The sequence below is a fragment of the Scomber japonicus genome, chromosome 10 (genome assembly GCF_027409825.1).
Source record: "Scomber japonicus isolate fScoJap1 chromosome 10, fScoJap1.pri, whole genome shotgun sequence".
NCBI lineage: Eukaryota > Metazoa > Chordata > Actinopteri > Scombriformes > Scombridae > Scomber > Scomber japonicus.
The window spans coordinates 9,542,681-9,563,432 of record NC_070587.1 but is presented as its reverse complement, the minus strand read 5'-3'; the positions used below and the strand labels follow the sequence as shown (position 1 = coordinate 9,563,432).

General features: G+C 39.5%; 3 protein-coding genes across 3 annotated transcripts; 2 read left to right on the top strand and 1 right to left on the bottom strand.

Annotated features, from left to right (window-relative positions):
* The first annotated feature begins 1,461 nt into the window (after positions 1-1,461).
* On the top strand, positions 1,462-8,974 carry zgc:158689 (uncharacterized protein LOC791177 homolog). Its single transcript, XM_053327043.1, is given in 14 exon segments — positions 1,462-1,509; positions 1,646-1,721; positions 1,862-1,948; positions 2,861-2,922; positions 3,197-3,268; positions 3,572-3,709; positions 4,327-4,479; positions 4,615-4,791; positions 5,407-6,058; positions 6,154-6,352; positions 6,749-6,811; positions 7,191-7,360; positions 7,363-7,504; positions 8,849-8,974. Coding segments are annotated over 14 exon segments (2,112 nt in total). The 3' UTR covers positions 8,922-8,974.
* A 3,515-nt stretch (positions 8,975-12,489) lies between these two features.
* ndufa3 (NADH:ubiquinone oxidoreductase subunit A3) lies at positions 12,490-14,412 on the bottom strand. Its single transcript, XM_053327084.1, has 4 exons — positions 14,370-14,412; positions 14,053-14,127; positions 12,783-12,860; positions 12,490-12,690 (listed from the first exon to the last, which is right to left on the bottom strand). Exons 1-4 carry the CDS (start codon positions 14,410-14,412, stop codon positions 12,599-12,601), a joined length of 288 nt encoding a protein of 95 aa, XP_053183059.1. The 3' UTR covers positions 12,490-12,598.
* A 66-nt stretch (positions 14,413-14,478) lies between these two features.
* On the top strand, positions 14,479-20,436 carry tfpt (TCF3 (E2A) fusion partner). The gene is made up of 7 exons (XM_053327128.1): positions 14,479-14,669; positions 15,046-15,147; positions 18,243-18,365; positions 18,936-19,006; positions 19,087-19,156; positions 19,361-19,519; positions 19,736-20,436. The coding sequence occupies exons 2-7, from the start codon at positions 15,046-15,048 to the stop codon at positions 19,808-19,810; spliced, it is 600 nt and encodes a 199-aa protein (XP_053183103.1). The 5' UTR covers positions 14,479-14,669; the 3' UTR covers positions 19,811-20,436.
* Positions 20,437-20,752: the final 316 nt, after the last annotated feature.

The window sequence follows — 20,752 nt, the reverse complement described above, 5'->3', positions numbered from 1 at the left end:
TTGCAGTGCCATTAATGGTTTTTAATATGCAGTGTTTACACACACACACACACACACACACACACACACACACACACACACACACACACACACACACACACTTGAGGACCTTTAAAGAGGCTAAACCAAATGAATGCACCTTCTGTATCAGTTCCCCAACCACCTGCAGACTGTTCCTGTTGCATCCTGAAACAAGCAACACTTTATTTCTTAAAGTGAGAGGACGCCAAGCTGAAATATTTGCTTTACTTTTCTTTAAAATGTCCCTTCATTAACATTTTAAATGATTTGCATCTTTCAAACAAAATTAAAAGTCACAAAATTAGGACAAAGCTCCCTCTTTAATGTCTTACCCTGCAGAGCAGCAGACTGTTACAGCCACTCTGACAAATTACAGACTACACCAGGGTGGCCTTAATGAGCAGGAGTCTGGAAATGTTTTCTTTGTGTCATATACCATTAGTTGATCTGGGTCAACGTTTTCTCTGTAATCTCGCTGTGATAATAAAGGATGGCTGCACAAGGAAAACTGAGGGAGTCTTTTGCTGTGAAACCCAGACTGGAAATCCCTTGACCTCCAGAGGAGCCCCTCTTGATCGTCCCTCTCTGCTGAAGAAACATTGTTGTCGCATGTTTATTCAGTGCTCTGACACCTGTGACTCAGGCTGGAGGGGCCCATTGTTCTTATCTGAAATGGTAACTCGTCTGGCGTGTGAATCTAGGAGAAATATTTGGGTTGCCGTTGTGTTGTGGAGCGATAATGTAGAAATTGGCAGCTGAGACACAGAGGGGATCCATGTGAATGTGACACTGCTGCCCTCAGTCAAAACCCAAGATGGTGCGACGTCCTCATTGCTGTGTAAAGTTCAGTCTCGTCATGAAGGTTCAGCGGCCTTAAAAGTCCTCCAGCTGACTTAAATCTCAGACTTTCAACACCTCAAAGAAGCAGAGAGCGATCACATATGGAGACACTTTTAGTAAATATGAAGATTTAAAAAGTCTTTTGCAGTGAATGTTTGTAGATTTATGAAACTTGTTGCTCATCAGAGCTGCAACAATAAGAAATACAATCGACAGCTATTTTGATAATTGACTAATCACTCTAAGTCATTATTTCACAGAAAATACTAAAATGATCTCGGTCCAGCTTCTTAAATGTGAATATTTTCTGGTTTCTTTAATTCTCTGTGACAGTAAACTGATATGTTTGAGTTGGAACAAAACATTTGAGGATGTCATCTTAGGTTTTGGGAACATTTTTCACCATATTCTGACATTTTAAAGACCAAACATAGATTGAAAAAATTATTATTATTTGCATCACACCCTCACTGCATTGTTTTCTCTTCATCTTTTCTCTTGTAGGGGGTTGCTGTCTTCTGTAAAGCCTAGGACCCTGAACAACAGGAGGAAGAGACAATACAACCGTACATAGTGGCAGCACCAAGTGATAGAAGAAAAATGTCTCGGACCGAGGAAGTCAACAAGATGACAGAAAATGTCTACAAGGTACGACTGTCTGTGTTGTCTGCCTCGACAGTTAATCTCACAATTCAAGATTATACAGTTTCCTCTTCTGTAATGAGGTGAGTATAAATACAGAAAAGCCTTACATTGTTTAATTTTTATGTGTCGTTCCCAACAGGGGATTTTGGACCAGTTCAACCCCAGTCTGAAGAACTTTGTGACCATGGGGAAACACTATGAGAAAGCCCTGACAGGTCAGTCACACAGAGACTAACTCTGGATGTAGATTTGTTGGTGTCTGGGTGAGGTTATCAAATAAAGTTGTTATTTAAAAAAAGGTGTCTAGATTTCCATGATAAATAACCATTTTCCTAACATTTCCTTTCTTCTTCAGGAGTGACGTTGGCTGCCAAGGGTTACTTTGATGCTCTGGTGAAACTTGGAGAACTGGCGAGTGACAGCCAAGGCTCCAAAGAGCTGGGTGAGTGGGCGGCTGGTAGAGAAGGAGACATTTTAAAAAAGAATTGCTTATAGACCTAATCAAGTTTAGAGAGTCAATGTGACAGCTGGAGAGAAGTTTGAAATAGTCTGTGAGTCTGATGCATGCGTTAGCGAGGGAGGAGATGAAGACAAGAGGCAATGAGGAAATGTCGAGAGAAAGGGAGAGAACAGAGGGAAAGGGAGAGAGTAGGGTCATTGTTGAGAGATTAACAACACCACATGATCTCATTGTAATGCTGAAAACAGCGGGGGAGGCAGGCAGGAGTGTCGGAGGGCGAAATGCCAGCCACCACATACTACAGTGCTGTGTGACTGAGGGACGGACTCACAGCTGACCGCCAGTTTGTAAATGAGAAACTGTGTCAAAACAGCAAGTTTTGGAACATTTTTGCTCACTGTATGTTTAGTGCTGCATGTATATTAATTTTGATACAGTTGTGAAACACCATTATTAGTGCACAGATGTTATATTTTAGAATAATTTGTCTGTTTGACCATCTATACACAGTGAAATAACTTCTGCACAGGTTAAAGATGAACTATATCAAGAGCAGTGAGACTCCTTATCTTGTTTATCCAAATCATGTGATTTCTTCTTTATGTTCTGTAAATACTATATATAGCTTCAACTGTTTGCACCAACTTGACCTTGCACACTATATACTTTATTTCTTCCTATTTTTTATACCTTACATTTAAATTTTTATAAAGTTTAAATATTTCTCTTCTATTACTAATGATATTATTTCCCCTAAAGCTCGGGGAAAAGCAGTTTCATGTCATCGTTTGAATCATTTGAACTGAAAGTATAAATGTGACTGTGGTGAGATGACAGTAAAGGTCCTTGTAGCTCATATGTGATACTGATGATTTCTGACATGTTTTATTACAGGAGACACACTGTTTCAGATGGCTGAGGTCCACAGACAGATTCAGGTGCAGCTGGAGGACGTGGTAAGAGATTAATGCGGCACAAATTATATTATGTCGCATTTATATGTCCGATGTTGACATTCTAATTATTTGGTTGAGGCAAATTTTCAATATTTTTTAATTTAATTCAATTTTTAGCAACCATGTAAAAGTTCCATTAGATGTTCGGTTATATGAAGTTTATAAAATATTTAGATGTGATGATGTGATTAGGGCAGCTCTTTTAGATATATGTATATATGAATGTTAAAGTATCAGTATATGTTGTGTTTCATATCCATCAATCCATCAACAGTTGAAGCTGTTTCATTCTGAGCTACTCGCACAGTTGGAGCAGAAACTGGAACTGGACATTAAATACCTCACAGTAAGTCCGAAGAGCATCTGACACACAGACAATTTCTACATGTTCAGTCTGATGTTGATAAATTGTGAGAAAAGCAGGATTTTTACATAAGGAGTTATGTTATGTTTTTTGGGGGTTTAAAGGCAACACAATTGGAGCCAAATGTATTTGTTTAGCACTAATTTAATTAATTTCATTTATTATTGGTAAAAACTAAAGATGGACTGATTGGATTTTGAGTACAGTACTCATATCTTAAATCTATCAAACATTTTTTAATCCAATAAATCTTTCGATTTACCCTTTTTTAATCTTTCCTCTCAGGCCACTTTAAAGAAGTATCAGAGTGAGCGGAGGTCTAAATCTGAGTCTATCGAGCGCTGCCAGTCACAGCTGAAGAAACTCCGCAGGAAGAGCCAAGGCAGCCGTCACCCGAACAAATATGGAGACAGAGAGATGCAGGTAAGTAAAGCTCAGAGATCCACCTCCACCAGTTAAAAAAAAAAAGTTGATACACAAGCATTAAAATGCAAAAACACTAAAGAAAAGTAGGTGAGACAGACACAGTGATCTCTTTCATTTGAAAAACAAAAATCCTTCAAACACATGAATCCTAAATATCACAAACAGCATTACAGCAGATTAAAGAGCAGAGTTGCGTGAGCGTTTGTGTGAAAAATAGGCTTCTGTGAATAAGATTAAAGAACAATCTGCCTCAGCTGATTTTCAGAAAACAAGAAACTTAGGGCTGAAAGCTTTCACTGCAAGAAATATGAATTATATAAGAGGCCGAGAGGATTTAAACACTTTGGGGGAAGAAAGAGAGAAATCAAAGAGCAAGGACTCAGTTGAGGAAAAGGTCATCAGGGCGACGGACGGTATTATATGATTTAGATTTTGTTATCCTTGCACAGCAGCATTGGCGGGCAGGATATGATGTCACATGATATTTCACTTTCCTCACAAAATGAATTAAAGGTCACTGCGTCTTTGAGTGCTCAGCAGGTGATTGTGAATGCAGGACTGTGGGTGCCCAGGTTTAAAGTGTAATCTCTCTCACTGTCTGACTTCTCCATCAGTTTGTGGAGCTGATGAGTCGTCGTCAAGGCGAGCTGGATGCGCTGGTTGCTACAGGTTACAAGTCTGCACTCACTGAGGAGAGGAGACGATATTGCTTCCTGGTGGACAGACAGTGCTGTGTCACCAAACTGCTCATCAACTACCACTCAAAGGTAATCTGTTCACACTCATTTATGTTTGTGAAATTTTCAGCATTCTCTCAAAGTGAGAATCGTTGCAATGTCTTGTAGTGGTCCTAATTATCAATCATAAAGGTGTTTTTATTTCTTCTTTTGAACACAACACAGGTCAGAGAGCTTCTGTCGCAGAAACTGTCATCTTGGCAGCAGTCATGTTCTCAGCCAACAAAGCTCCCGGAGCGTGCTCTGAATCTGCTGCGTCACACCGCACCACAAGGCTCAGGGGCTGCTGGGATAGCCGAGGCCCTCCGTCACACCAAGATCGGCTCTGCTCAGCCGGAACAGGTCAGATTATCTTCATTTATACTGTGCCAGACAGTTGACCCTACCTTGATTCCAGCATTTTTAAAAGTTACTAATGTCGGCTGTAGTGTGGTTAGTTTCCATGTAAGAATCACTTTGTGGGAAAGTATTCAAAATCTCATAGGACAAACTCAGACTGCTTTTGGTGGTCAAGCAAAATTCAACAATATAGAAACTGGAGAGAATAGGAAGTATGTGCTTTTTCACTTTCTTTCCAACAGTCAGGTCAGAAGATTGATACCACTCAAATGTTTGTGCAACAACTACAGAGCTGCCAGAAGGCAATTAGCTTAGTGAGAAACAGGTAGTCTGACTCAGAAACAAAATAAGCCTGCTAACACCTAGCACAAATGAACACTTTTGGGTTCACAAACACAAATTTAATAATAACAAAACAAACAATAGTAACAGCCAATGCCTTCCCATAAACCACAAATTATCATTTTTAGTTTTTTTTTTAACTTTAGAGTGCTGGTAGGCTGGTTATTGAACTGCAGTTCTCAGTCTTTGTGTTGTAAAGGCCAAACAAGGAAAGCCACAAAACCTAATACACATTATTGAGTGAAAGACTGAAACATTTTTTAAATTGTTTTACAGAGACTCTCTGTTCAAGAAGTCCCTCCTCTGTTAAATGGAGACTCCAGTCGCTCCCAGCAGCAACGCTCAGTCCCTTCTTCCTCCCAGAGTGACACCTGTCCACCTCAGGGCTCCCCGCAGACTTTCCGCTCCCTGTCCGCCACTGGAGGAGCTGCTGGAGGTTCATCATGCGGAGTGTCTCCTCAACACACCAGCACACCCCTCAATGCATCAGCCAGCCCCCTCCCTGACAGCAGCACCAGCACCAGCGGCAGCAGCAGCGCCAGCCCCGCTACATCCACTCCCACCATGTTCAGCAGCTCGGCCCAGCAAGGCTCTCTCCTGGCTGCCAACACATGCAACCTCTCCCCGAGCCTCATCCCCTCCACAGTGATGTCACTAAGCCATGCCCCCCCGACCAGCACCTGCACACAAGGCATGACCCTCACCATTCCCCATAGTGCTCCTCACAGCCCTCCTCTGCCCCACAGCGCTCCTCTCTCCAGGTCCATGACTCCTGTGCAGTTACTGCACCAACAGGTGGGACCAGGGGGAAGCAATACGGCATCACCCTCACATTCTTGGCTGATGAAGACTGCAGAGATGTGTGCGACATCAACACTTCCACTGCCTAGGAGACCTGTGAGTGAAATAAGGCTGGGTGGTTTTCAAGGTAAGATGTGATACAGTGTGTCTGTTCTGCCTGTTTCTTGTGTGAGTGTCTCCATCCTCATCCTCTCCCTTCCTTGTCTCCTCCTCTTCCTCCAGGCTCCAGTCTTCCCAGGATGCTGCCTTTATCTGGACCTACACGTGTGGAAGCCATGTTCGCTCACTCACCTGGAGCGTCAGAGGGCGGTGGCATAGGAGGTGCCTGCTTACTGCACTTCCTGCCTGGTGACAGTATCGCCCTGCTGATTTCTGAGCCCAGAGACGGGTGGCACTATGGTCAAAATGAACGAACTGGACGGTGTGTTTTACAAATCACACACACACACACACACACACTAGTGTAAAATTAACTGCATCTTCATTGTGATCTTTAGTATTGTTATAAAGCACAAAATTAGAAGACTGAAATGTCTCAATGCCACAAGATAAAAGCTGAATAAAATATATTATAGATATTGTTTTGAGGCATTTCTTTGAGCTTCTTTCTAGCATCTGATATGTAGAACTTCTTACTTCAAAAGGCATATGGCATGAAGTGTTTGAGTTTCTCCCTGGCGCCAGGCTAATAAATACATTTATAATAAGACAATACAGACGGACTTCTTCATCACGCACACTCTGACTTGTTTTTATGCTTGAAGCTTTCATTTTACTATAAATCAATCATCACAAACATTAAAATGTTCCTTCACAGGAAAGGCTGGTTCCCTTTCTCCTACACCCAGCCACAACACAGTAAGATGGATCATATCGAGAGGTAAGTCGGCTTCCCTCACTTCCATCAATCTGTCAATGTAACAGTAATACTTAGAACAATACAAAGATATAACAAGTTGATTCACAGAAAACATAATGGGGTCATTTATAATGTTGAAACTAATATGACAGCTTTCCCTTTTCCATCCTCAATAAATCAAAACATCTTTCATGCCAGACACACAGAAAGTCACAGGAGCTCATAAACTGCAGGATGATGTTTGTCCTTCAGTCTTTCCACCGCCCGTTCCCAACACACTTCTTCTCTTTCCAACACCAACAGCATACTCAGTGGCTTCGCACGACAACATTAACATCATCATGTTTCCTCTCTCTTTTTTCTTATGTATTCTTTCCTCTGTCTGTGACCTTCCCTGCAGCTCTCTCTTCTTATCTAAAGCTAACAGCACTAGTATGGGCCAGCTCGACAAGCTCGTGTCTCCGGGTATCCCAGCACTCACTCCCGAGTCAGAGGAGGAGCGCTCCCTTCCTCCCCAGAGGGTCAGCACCTTCCGCCCGCGCCCGTACAGCATGGCCGACAGCAACAAGGTCAGAGACCTGAAAGAGAGGGAGAATGTCTCGAGGGTTAGAGTGAATGTAAACTCACAACTGAGCCTCTCTCTTACCTTATCTTTGTTGCTTCTATATTACAGATCTCAGCAGAGTTGGTCTCTCCACCAGGCTCACCCAGCAGGTAAAGTTTTCAGCATCGTACAAGTATTGTGTTTATAATTACAGAGATTTTAGTGATATTGATTTTATATGTGAAGATCAGTTTATTAGTTAGCCTTTGAAAACAGATGTATAATGTCTTCTTCTGTGACTCTAGAGGAGCTTTTTAAAATTCTAAATAATCCAGATATTGTCATCAGGGTTTTCTAGGATTTTATTTGAGACTATTTCAGGCTTTCCTTCATTCTTGGAGTTTGACCAACTAATGCGGTACCCATTAAAAATATGCCTGTTTAAAATGTTCTGTAGATGTTACAATTTACCAGGGTTCCCTAAATGCATCACATGCAGGCTACAATACACTACAATTTTAAGCTGAGGTCGATCGGATGAGCTGCAGGGATCACTCAAAATGTGCCTTAGACATCCTGCACTATTTCTTGAACATACCGTTGTGTGAGGAGCAGCTGAACTCTTTCAATTGTCTAAGGTAGTTCTCATCACTAGGGATGTAATTCATCCTCTGACCACAACGTTGGGAGCTGTGGCAGTGAGGCGCTGTCTGTATTTCTGTTTATTGACTCCACAGGCAGTGAAGAAGCAAAAACAGTGTTGTTCATGAAGTATTTTTATATATTTCTCTTTAACCGCTCATCCAAACAACTTCACACTCAACACTGCACGTTCTTGGTTCCTTAGCAATACACCTGCCAAGTGTGAAGTCGATCAGATCAACGGTTATCAAGAAAAGGACACACATACATACATACATACATACAAAGAGACAGAGATGCCTTCTTTTATAGTAAGATACTTGGGACTATAAATTCCTCAATTTTATGGAAGTGCAATACTCAATTAGCACACCTTTAATGACCACATCACATAATACCAGGTGATTTTTACACAGTGTAATAAGACAGACGGTCTCGAGAAACTTTCTTTATACAGTTTTGCCTTATTTAGATCATTGACGCTGGAGAAGTGACAGGAAATTATTAGAAAGAGATGCAATGATATGCAACAAAGGTCCTTCGCTGGAATCAGACCAAGCTGAGATCAGCATCTTGCTGGTCGACCAGGGTACCCCTGATAAATCAGCAAATATAACTGAAAAAGGTGACACCCAAAAATGATAATTATGCAGCATAGACTTTATTCCATGTCATATCCATCACTCCTAAGTGTTTCTGCTTCATTTTCAAGTTGTGAAACTTATTTTCTGTTTCATGTCTTGTTTAGAAGGATGTGAAGAACTTGAGGCAGCAGGTTTCAGCATATACAGATTTGATGGAAGGAAAGACTATAGATTTTAAAGCCTTTTTAAAATATGCTCCCTTTTGTTTTAATTGCTCTTCTCTTTCAGGCCCAATCCATTTGCCCACGTCCGTCTCAGAAAAACAGTCACCAATGATCGTTCAGCTCCCATCATCGAGTAAGCGATCCTGTTTTGTGTGCTCTGTTGATCCATCAAGTCTCAGGTTGAATCCTGGATACAGCACATTGGTTCATGTTGATTCTATTGAATAGTACTTTACTTTGTATGTTCTTTTTTTTTGCAGTTTAATCAAATACAGATTGTGTTTCATGGGCAAGAAAAGTATATTTTTGAATCAAAGTTTTAAAGGTATACATGTAAAGGCTGATCTGTTATGAGTATGATTACAGTCCATTCACTGCTGAGATAGTTAACGCGAGGAAGTAGAAACAGGACCACTGTTATATCTGAAAATGATGTTTTTGGGTGAAATGGGAGCATTGAAATAAAATATAGGCTAGTTTTTTTGTGGAACAGAAGTAAGATGTTGACTGTAATTAGCTTAGCTGTCGAGATCAAAATACTGAATCTTGCTCACCTAGAATAACTAACATTTTCAGGTTTGTCCTGGCCTATAGAAAGATGCCTCTTATTGCTATTGTTTTACAGTGCAATTTTTATACATAACCTTTATGTAGTTTTTTGTTTGTTTCTGTGCCATATTCATAAAAGTGTTTTAGTTCAGTTGATCTAGGGACTGGCTCCTATTAGCAGGTTGTGGTGTAATTTCACCTTCACTATAATGAAGTGTTTTGGGAAGAGGACAGGCTCCTACTTTAAAAGTGCTATTATTATATCTTTAGAAAAGCTGCCGGATTGTCGTGTTTTCTCAGTTTCTATGAACTTTTAAAATTTATTCAATCTGTCTTTTCTATTTTAAAATGTGGTTGTTTGGTTGAGAGACTTGGCATCTTTTAATGAAATTGGCGCAGAACATATCTTGTGTAAATGATACTTTAAAGAACATGGGCGTCAGTGATACATCATGTCATCATGCGAGTTAACCCCATACGTTCTGCTGCTGTAAAGTCACGTCAGTATTTTGAGAGTGTAGATTATTGATTAGTTAAACTCTTTATACCTCAAAAAGTTATTCCCTAAATGTAATTATTCAAAGTTTGAATTTAAACTGCAGTGAGGGAAATTATTGAGACTTGATAAATTATCAGTAAAATCAACGAGTGAAATTTTAATATGGAGCAAAAACAGCTAAACAAAGACAACAACCAAACCAAACAGCTCCTGAGCTTTACAGAGACAAACTGTGGAGTCTGGAGTGTGTTACTGCAACCATCAATAGTTGAACATTTGGATGGAGTTATCATTGAAAGATGGATTGTTCTTTTTTTTTTTAGAAAGTAGCACGTTGTGGAGGGTTTAAAGTTTTAAGAATGTGAGATCTCAGTGCTTAGTCTTTGGATTTGATTCTTGATTCCTTTTTGGTCCCAAATCTAAAGCTTAATAACATCTAGGCTAGTTGATAGTAGCCACCTGTTCAGACTGAGCAGAATCTTTAAGAGAGATGAGAAAGCTAGGACGGACGAGAGAGTGGAAATTTATTGAGGAAATGTATCTTTGAAAGTGACGAAGAAAGCGTACAGGAAAGTTGACCAACGTCTGAGCAAGTGTTCATGGTAAACTAGAGATATCCAAAGTAAATATGTAGCTCTGTAGGCAAGAAAACTGCAGTTTAAAGGTGAACTTTAGTATTTGTACAAGCTGAAATGGTTTATGTTCCTCTCCTAACTGCCTTGAGTTGCTGTGATTTATTTTTTAGCATCTTGAAGATTCAAGATGTTACCCATAAGGGTTGTAGTATGTTGTTTCTAATAGCACCTGTATTACTTTGATTAGTGTGGCATCATTAATAAACAGCAAAATGATAAAGATCACACTTATTCATGCATGTAAATAGTGCTTACACATTTGTAATTGTTGTTATTTGACTTACTTAAAAATACTGATAGCGTTTCACTTTGGTAGAAGCAGCATTTTGACTTTTGGCAGAAGCAGTAAAGCTCCAAATCCTGCAAATCTGTTTACAGTGGCATCAAATGTTTTTCTCAATGATTCGGCACAAATAGGAAGAAAAACCTAGTGAAGGCAAAATTAAATATTTTTGTCCGTCACAGGTTTGAATGTTTTAAATAGTAATATTGAATTACTTTTTAATTTATTTCAATCTTTGAATGAAAGTAACTGTTGTGGCTGTTTTAGTGTTCTGAGGAGGTCTGATACTTATACAGAGTTCATTTATGTGACAGTAAAAGAATATTCCCTAACAAATAATATCACTGTGGATGTTATAAATTGAAACTGTGCAAGATTGAGATTGTAGAAAGTACTAAAAGAGAAGAACATTTTTAGAGAATGTATACAGATAAATGTATCTGAAATCTTAAATATGTTGTTAGAAAAACATGTAAAATTGATTGAAATATGAACATGTTGAAAAAAACTACATTTACAGCTAATTATATTTATGATCCTAAGTCTGCAGAATATTGTAGACATGTAATGAAAACATTGTAAATATATTCACTGTCGGATTCAGACGACTTTTGCTGAGTGGGATGCCAACTGTAAAACATTTACACCTTTATTACTGCCTGTTTTTAAAGCGGCAGGGACAACTGAAGCCTGTCTCAACTTCAAAACTCTTCTACCCAAGTGAAATTTTATGTTAACCTTGCACACCAATTTCTACACCAGTCCTTGTTTCTATGGAAAAAAAGTCCATGCAGACACATTAACAGACTGTCAGGCTGTTCTATGAGTTGCATCAATATGAAATCCTGATGACTGCAGAAAACTTATTATATTACGATGGTGAATTCTGCTGAGGAAGATATTGCTTAACTGACATACTGGATACTGACATGCTGTGAAATAAAAGTTATATGAAGGAAATGTTTGTCCACTGTTACTCTCTCTCTCTGTGTGTGTGTGTGTGTGTGTGTGTGTGTGTGTGTGTGTGTATCCTGTAAAACAAAGTGAGCTTTCCGTTTATATTTAAAAATCTACATTCAGTTTCAACACAATATGTATGTTTATGAAGTGTGTTTGTGGGAGGAGTAGTAGCACTGAATACATGCATGAACAGAGACAAGATAAGTGTCAAATGCCTGTGAACTATAACTGGATCTATATTTAAACAGACTCATTCAGTACTGCTGTGCATACAACTGAACTACTTATGAAAGTAGAGCTGCTAAGAAAACAAGGAATCTAATTTAAGCTTTGTCAAACTGAGCCTCCTCCAAAGTATCAGGGTTTTGTTGAACGTCCCTGATCTGCTCTTTAAAATCAAACAGAAATCTTAACCCAGTCATGTTTTCTGACAGGAACATGATGTCTGTTACACATTTATGGGTGTTTCATGTTGGACCTCAAGAATAGTCGTTAAACGTCTATACAGAATCTAATTTAACTCCAGACATTCAAGAAAGGTTCATGGACATTTATAGAAGTTATATTTTTGATCCACTTCCCCTTAAGTCTCAAAAATCAATGAAAACTTTCATATTATACAAATAAAGTCATGTTAGACTAGAGATTATAATCTTAATTCTTCATCAATTGAGGCTTTTAGACTGAACACATTTTCTGAACTATTAATGGTCTTACATTATACTTCAACATGTATTTTAATCTAAATGCACCAAACATGGACCAATGTGGCACAAAGGTAGATTTAAATAGATAATCTTTATTGTAGGACATTGACAAGTGGAGCAGCTCTGCAGACAATTATGGACCGAGGGAACATCACAGGTATTGATTGTGAGGATGTGTCCGTTATAGCTTTTTAAGCCATTCCAGGTTCTCTCCTTTTTGTTCAGACGGATGTGCAGGGACGTCAGGCATGTTTCCGTCATCTCGCACGGGGACTGTAGGAAGAAAATAAGAAAAGGAGAGCTTCAATATTTGACTGAGGAGGTATTAAAGCAGATGGTTAAAAGAATGCGACGGCTGTATTTACCTGGATAGTTGTATGGAACAGATGAATTTATCATTCCTGTATACTTTGTGAGGGGGCTGATCAATGGAAGAGCAACGCCTGAGGAAACAATACAAAGGTTTTTGACTTCATATACAATACATTAACTATTCATACAGTACATCTACATACAGTAGCTACAGTGGTCATTTGAAGACAATTATTTATTTAACAACAGCTCATACACAAACAAAGACCAGGCAGAGCACATATCATCAAGTACAACAATCTGAGTTTGACAATACATTTTTAGATGCTCCTAACTGGTTTCTAAATACACCAGGGTTTTATACACCTGCATAAGTTCCAAGCTGACATGCTCTGGGGCCGACCACTTCAACTAACCGTTCCAAAGGGTTAAAAAAAGAAAGAAAAATAAATCTATCTACCCTAATCATAACATTCACTCCGTCTAATAATATATTTACTCTCCCTAGTTCTCATGTTAGCTCTCTGGCGTATCCGAGCATGTAAACATCGTGAAACAGCTGATGGAAAGATGCGCAGTGATACGAAGGGAGGGAAAATAGTGCCAGGTGATCGTGAGGTCTGACTTTTTTCAGACAACGATTTTGTGATGCAAATGTATTACTCATTTGAACGCATATTGTTTTTGGAGCAAAGCACTTTATCTTTGTGACCCCAGCAAACTAGCAGGAACTACTTTATTCAACACCAAAAGCCAGCCAGAACTCTGCTCACAGGACGCAGTGGGGGAAAAGTCACTGCTGTTGCACGACACTGATGAGGATGTCATACAATTTCATGTAAAAAAAAAAAAACACACTATCCCTTTAATAGTGAAGGAACATTACTCTGCTTGTAATCAGTCCTCAGTTCATACTGGCTGCTAAAGAGATTAAATCCACAGTGTGTCCACACAATCATTTTGTGCAAAGATGCATTTAAAAGCTGATGTGAAGCTTATAAGAGGCTCCAGCAGTAGTTCAGAGGTAGTCATGTAGTAGATATCTGCCACATTTACAGTCTTTTTAGTATAGTCACAAAGAGAGACCTTGTCACTAAAAACAATGCAATGTTGAAAAATATCCAGTTGATTTGACTCATTTGGACAGCAGCTCATTTTACTGAATTTTGCTGTCAGATGATTGGAATAAATGTAAGCCACTGTTGTGGAATTCACTTTAAATGCATTGAACACAGACCAAATCATGTTGTAAACTACCATCAGTGCAGTTATTGCTCTCTTTCACACATTTCTGAGCTCCTGTTAGGAGGTTTGGAGACTCACCGACCACTCCAATAACACAGGAGGCCAGAATAACAGGCTCCTTATTCCAGGCATTCTTCAGGAAAGCTCCGAAACCTGCAGGGACACAAGGAGGTCCAAATCAAACACATCTGCAGCTAACGAGCTAACGTGTTAGCAACACATCCAAGGTCACATTTTTCCTTCTATTTCGACTGAATATCATTGTTTAAAAGTAACTTTAGGATATCGCTGGCGTAAAATCGAACAATTAAAGTATTTATTTATGCTATCTGGAGATCATATTAACGTTAATTCAACCGGTTAGACATTCATAAGATGACAAAATATACACGTACCCGCCATGTTGTCTGTTGTAGTTTCAGTGGCGCTGGTGCTCATGGGAAATGTAGTAGCTCGTTACAGACGTATAATTCCTGCGCCCGTCGCATATAAACATGAGTTTATCGACTGGAGTGAATGAAGAGCTGCCTTTTGCTCGCATTTCCTTTGATTTCTGTCATGTTTTATGATACTAAACGCTCGTATTTGACCTGACTGAAGACTTATTAACAACCTATGCTGCAGATCTCTGTAAATACTTCGCAGTGGAGCTTTAAAATCAGAAGAAACACGGCTGCTATCGATCACCAATAAATGTAAGTACTTGTAGATTGATAGCTTATTTCCTTCTATGATACCATCCAAATGATTGTTTTTTAATCATCACTGTAATTTACTGTATACGCCAATAATGTTTGGAAATATCTACCACAGTAAGTGATATATTCAATACTGTAAATATGTGTCCATCTGTCTAAAGTTCAGCTTATTTAAAATCAATTCCTCATATTTGTGTAGTTTTACACACAGCTATGGTTTGTACTTGGTACATAACAATAAAATTGGTGTGTTTTTCAATTAAATTAAATTTTGCACCTTAGCTAGCTTGTACCTACACATGCTGGATAATGATTTTGCAGAAATATCTTAGAACAAACGATCCTTTCTCCACCTCTCCTTCTTCTTCTCCAGATGATGGAGGATTTCTCTGGTTTGGCCCTGCCTCCTCTGTTTGGAGGACACATCCTGGAGGCAGAGCTGGAGCCAGGTGGTGTGGAGCTGGGACCCGGAGAGGTAACGTTAATCATCATGGTAACAGTCTTGGTAATAGCAGTCAGCAGGGCAAGCTGACAGGTGCTCTCTGTGCCACAAAGTCATGAAAAAAATATTAGTTAATTAGTAATTATTTAATATCAGTTAATATTCTTCTAATATTACCAGTTTGAGGATTTTCACATTGCTTGTTAGTTTGCAAGAATAAAATATAACAAGCTGTGAAATTAGCCTTATGCTATATGATTATCTGTGCAGTCCAAATTGAACTAGTTTAATTTTGGAGCTATTTAATAATGAAATCTAGTCTGTTCTGAAGAGACCTGCAGACACAGCTCCATGAAATTAAATCAAAGCTGCCTTTAAATTACTATGTCATGTCTTAAATGATATCAAATTAGCCAATGTATTAGTCAGGCACTAATCATGAGTCTTAACCTGCAAAGATAATAGTTAGGGATTTTAAATATACACTCTCTTTATTACACCTTTGCAGCCCAATACAACATTGCACATTGAATTGGTGCAGATGCTTATAAATGGATTAACTAGAATAGAAATATATATAATAGAAAGTCTTTATTGTTATTGTACAAAGCACAATGAAATTGAGATGCCATCTTTAAAGTGCAGAAACAAAAATAAATAAATAATGACCATTATTTAATGCAGTTAAGTGCGTTTATGACTTTAGCGTAAAAGCTATTGTGTAATCTATTTGTGCATACTCTCAATGTCCTGTAGCGTTTGCTGGAAGTCTGTGACCCTGTCCCCACCGATGAACAGGGGCGGAGTGTCTGTTTTATTTCTCCTGTAGTCTATGACCAGCTCCTTTGTCTTGGTAGTGTTCAGTGCCATGTTGTTTTCTGTGCTCACAACTGCTCCACCTCATCCCGATATGCTGACTCATCCCCCCCAGAGACGAGCCCCATCACAGTAGTATCATCAGCGAACTTGATGATGCTGTTTCTGTAGTGTACAGGGGGTGCAGTCGTGGGTGTAGAGGGTGTAGAGTAGGGGGCTCAGCACACAGCCCTGAGATGATCCAGTATTTAGGCTTAGCGCTGAGGAGATGTGGGGTCCTGCTCTCACCCTCTGAGAGCAGTCAGACAGGGAGTCCTTGATCCAGAGGCAGATTGAGTGAGATATTATCAGGTCTGACAGCTTGTTCACCAGTCTGTTGGGAAGGATGGTGTTAAACGCTGAGCTGAAGTCTACAAAGAGCAGCCGCGCGTAGCTCCCCTGCTGCTCCAGGGACAGAGCAAAGTGGAGAGTCCTCTGTGGATCCGTTGGCTCTGTAGGCGAACTGGTGAGGGTCAAACATGGGTGGAAGATTTGCAGTGATGTGCTTCCGGACCAGTTTCTCAAAGCACTTCATAATGACAGGTGTAAGAGCACTGGTCGGTAATCACTCAGGCTGCTGGTGTTGTTCTTCTTCGGAAGTGGGACAATTGTGGAGGACTTCAGGCAGGAAGGGACGGCAGACTGAGACAGTGACTGGTTAAAGATCTTGGTGAAGACTCCAGCCAGCTGGTCCGCACAGTCTCTCAGCACCCGTCCAGAGACGCCGTCAGATCCTGCAGCTTTCCTCGGGTTCACAGCCCTCAGCGTGCACCTCACCTCGTGCTCCTCCACCTTGAGGATGTGACTGTTAGTGGATGGCTAGTGGATGTAGTGTGGCTGCCTCCGGTGACTCCACCTCAAAGCAGTCGAAGAAGTGGATCAGCTCCTCTGCCAGTGAGGCTTCACCAACAGCAGATGAGATGTTACTGGGTCTGTAGTTGGTGATGGAGTGTGGACCCCCTGCCACACCTGCCTGGAGTCGTTGCTCTGGAGGCAGTCCTCAATCCTCCTCCTGTAGGCAGCCTTGGCCTCTCTGATGCCTCTCTTCAAGTTGGCTCTAGCAGCACTGTACAGTACCCCATCACCAGACCTGAAGACGGTGTTCCTCTTCCTGAGCAGGCACTGCACTTCTTTAGTCATGCAGGGTTTCTTGTTGGGATAAACCCGGATGCATTTGTCAACAGGCAGTGCTTGATGTAACCCAGGACGGCTGTTGTGTACTGCTCTAGGTCGTGATGTTGGAAAACAGTTTGTTGATAACCTGGAGGAGGGACATTTAAAATTCTTGTTTTTATTCTTAATCTAAGTTTAAATGAAGGTGTATGTGCTACAGTGTTACAGTTTGGAAGCTGCAAAAGCAAGTTCTTTACCCAGAAACTCAAAGGAAACATACAGGTGCCAACAGCTGACGTATCAGCATTCTTCCTGTGCTCAGTAAATTAATGAAAAGAGTGCTCTCAGGTTTCACACTAAACTCTGAATTCCAGCATTCATATAACGCTTGTCTCTCTATGAGCAATGCTTTCATGTAGATGAGCGATCAGTTTTTGAGTGATACAGATGGGAACAGAATGGTTGGTGCTGTCCTACTTGATTTCAGGTGCTGCCAAAAAAGAGCCTCAATTAGAACAGAAGGAGCAGAACAGCTCGCTGTTCAGCAAGAGTAGAGAGTAGAGATGAAATGCAGACTGATCTTGCATGACTGAAAGTTAGTTAAGATGTAACTTTATCTATTAAACATTCTAGTTTTCTGTTATTATTATTATTATTGTTGTTGTTAATATTATTATTATTATTATTAACATTATTATTATTATCCTTTAAAAATATAGGTTTTCTTTCATTTCATTGCAGTACGAAGGTCTAAATGAACTTAGATTATATTCTTTTATCTTTTAAGCCATATAAATTGTTCCATGTGAATATATGTACTGCATGTTGTTTGGTGTAGTGGTGATTTTTCTTTATTAACTACATTGTTTTATGTGTTATTTTAAGTGCATGTTCATGTTTTCTTGTGTGAAAGTATGTAGTTTAGTGGGTTGAACAAGTCAAAAGGTCACATTGTGGTTAAAATAACCAACGTAATGACATTGTGAACATGCCAGGAATATAGCTGTAATATGTTTTTCAGTGCACTAAAGATATTGCTGCAATATGAAGCAACACAAAGTTCATTGTAATCGATTCAACGACTGAAATTTCCTTTTTTGTGACAGCGTTCTATTTGAAATACCGCACAAAAACATATGTTGTTGTTTTTTCTTATGTAGGTGGAGCTGGGCCCAGGAGGCAACGAGCTTCTGGAGAGTACAGCGCAGGAGGATGAAGAGAGAAGAGTTCTCGATAAGAGGAAATATCTCGCTCTGAGCAGAAGATGCAAAGAGATTGAACAGGTGTGTTTGTGTTAGCTGGTACATGTGTGTGTGCTGCATGCTTGTGGTTTATTTTGCACACTCTTCCTGTTGCTTTTGCTTATGTAATGGGTTTAGGAGTTACTGTATAACTGGTTCATCATACATCATTCAGTGCCCTAACTTCCTCATAATGTTTGAGGATAGATATTTATGTTCCTGTAAGCTAATAATAATGAAGATTTTGATACTTTCCTCTGATACAGTAGCTTTTTTCACAGTTGTATTACTAGAGAAGAGAAATCCTGTAAATTTCAGTTCCACAGTTGATAAAAGTGAAATATTGCATCGATATTAAGATGATATGAACTTTTTTATAACTTATATTTTATTTTTACTTCAGTATTCCTTATATACAGCACAGTTTGGCAATTTCTCTTGGTTGGGAGGAAGGAGCAAAAGCAACAAGGCTGGGGAGTATATGTGTAATGTGATTATGTCTATGTAAAAGGAAGGATGTTTGGGTGTAGTGATAGTATGATGGTCTATCAGTGAATTTGTACTCATTTCCACCCTCACCACTGTAATCAATAACATACATGTTCTGTTCAGGTGAATCAGAAGATCCTCGGTCGCCTTCACCAAGTACAAAGAATTACACGACGCTTAAAGAAAGAGAGACGGTAGAAAAATCCATTTAATGTACATTGTCTGAAAAACTTCCCGCTGGATGTCCCATCTCAAGATTCTATTGATCTTACAGGTTCCTCATGAAGACTCTTGATGCACATGGGGACGACTACAGAAATGCCCAGCTCACCATCCTGCTTGAGGTAAGAAGTAGATGGCTGTATGTAGGACAAAAAATGGCTCAAATATTTTTTATGGTGTTTCATGCCATGATATTAGTCCAGTGGACGCAACTGGTTGTCTCTGGGACCATTCAAATCTGCTTTGTAATAAATAAATGTTCTGAGGGTCAGGACATGTCATTACAATTTCAATTTTTTTATCCCTCGTCTTTTGTTCTTCTTCAGGATGAGACTGGAGCCCATTTAGATCCAGCTGCTGGAGCGGAGGACAATCGGCTCAACGGCGTATCTGGTTCCACCTCGTCTGCAGCTTTGCATCATGCTGCTGGGCCAAAGAAGAGGAGGCATCGAATACCAAGGCAAGAAAAGGATAAAGACCAACAGGTAGGTGAACAATTCTACTGGACTGCTTGCTGTCTGTTTTGTGGTTATCAGTCATTAGTGTTAATAAGACTGACCAGTTTTTTGCGATGTTATCTGTGTGTGATATTGGATTAATATTTAGTTGTGGGTGGTTTAAATTGCACTGATAGTATTCAGACGTCTGACTGTGCAGAATAATTACTTTTCTGTTAACTGAGCTTCTGCTTCTTTTCCCAGACTGAACCAGACATGTCAGTGTTGGCAGAGACGCAGTTTGGAGAAATGCCCAGTCCGACCTCTCTGTCTCACTGACCATTGCTCGTCCATGAATATGATGAAATATAAAGGAGTGCCCTGTTGCTTTAACTGTTGAGTGAACATGCTGCCTCTGTTCAGCCGGGGTTTGCACTGAATTAAGTTTTACTCAATCAATGTGAACACATTGAATTGATGTGTAATCAGATAGTACTTACGTGGTACATACATACATATATTTTGTATATATTCTGCTGTTTTGATATTTTGTACTGAGAGTTGATGACATCACATAATTATGATAAGTAGCGAACTGTGACAACTTTGTTTGATGAAGAATTGGCAACCCAGATGCAATTACAGCATATTAGCAAACTTGTGTCATGAACAGCTTTCTTCACAATACATTCCTGGATATTTGTCATGATTTCATGGTTCATGATTTTATCTTTATCAATATTAAAGTGTTACAGATGGCTGTATGGTTCTTAGGCTGTAAAATGGAATGTTTCACTTTTAGACATGTTTAGAAAGGGCTGGTGTGTGTACACACACATACACACACATGCATTTTACATTTTTTTTTCATGTCCATGTTTCATTCATGTAAACAATAACTCTGTGTTTTTATCATGTTTCTATACCGGAGTTTAAAGTACACAACAACTAAAATGTTTCAGTTTAATGGCAGAAATAAAAAAAAAGCCGTGTGTCTGTAGATAAGTTTCTTCAATTTTATTTTTAAATCAATTATGGTACATCTTTTTTTATTGCTCATCTCATTTCCTCAGAGGATGGAATTTCCTCAGTTGTCATGGAGATCAGTTTCTTCAAAATATCAAAATGAATGAATACATGAGTAAATCAGCATATATCTAAAGCAAACAAACATGTTAATGTTCAAATAACGAGGTCGGGAGCTAATGAACTCCATTAGTTTTCATAGAGGCAGTTATTAGGAATGTGTGTTTTCAGGGGCAGTTTCTGGTTTCGTGTTTA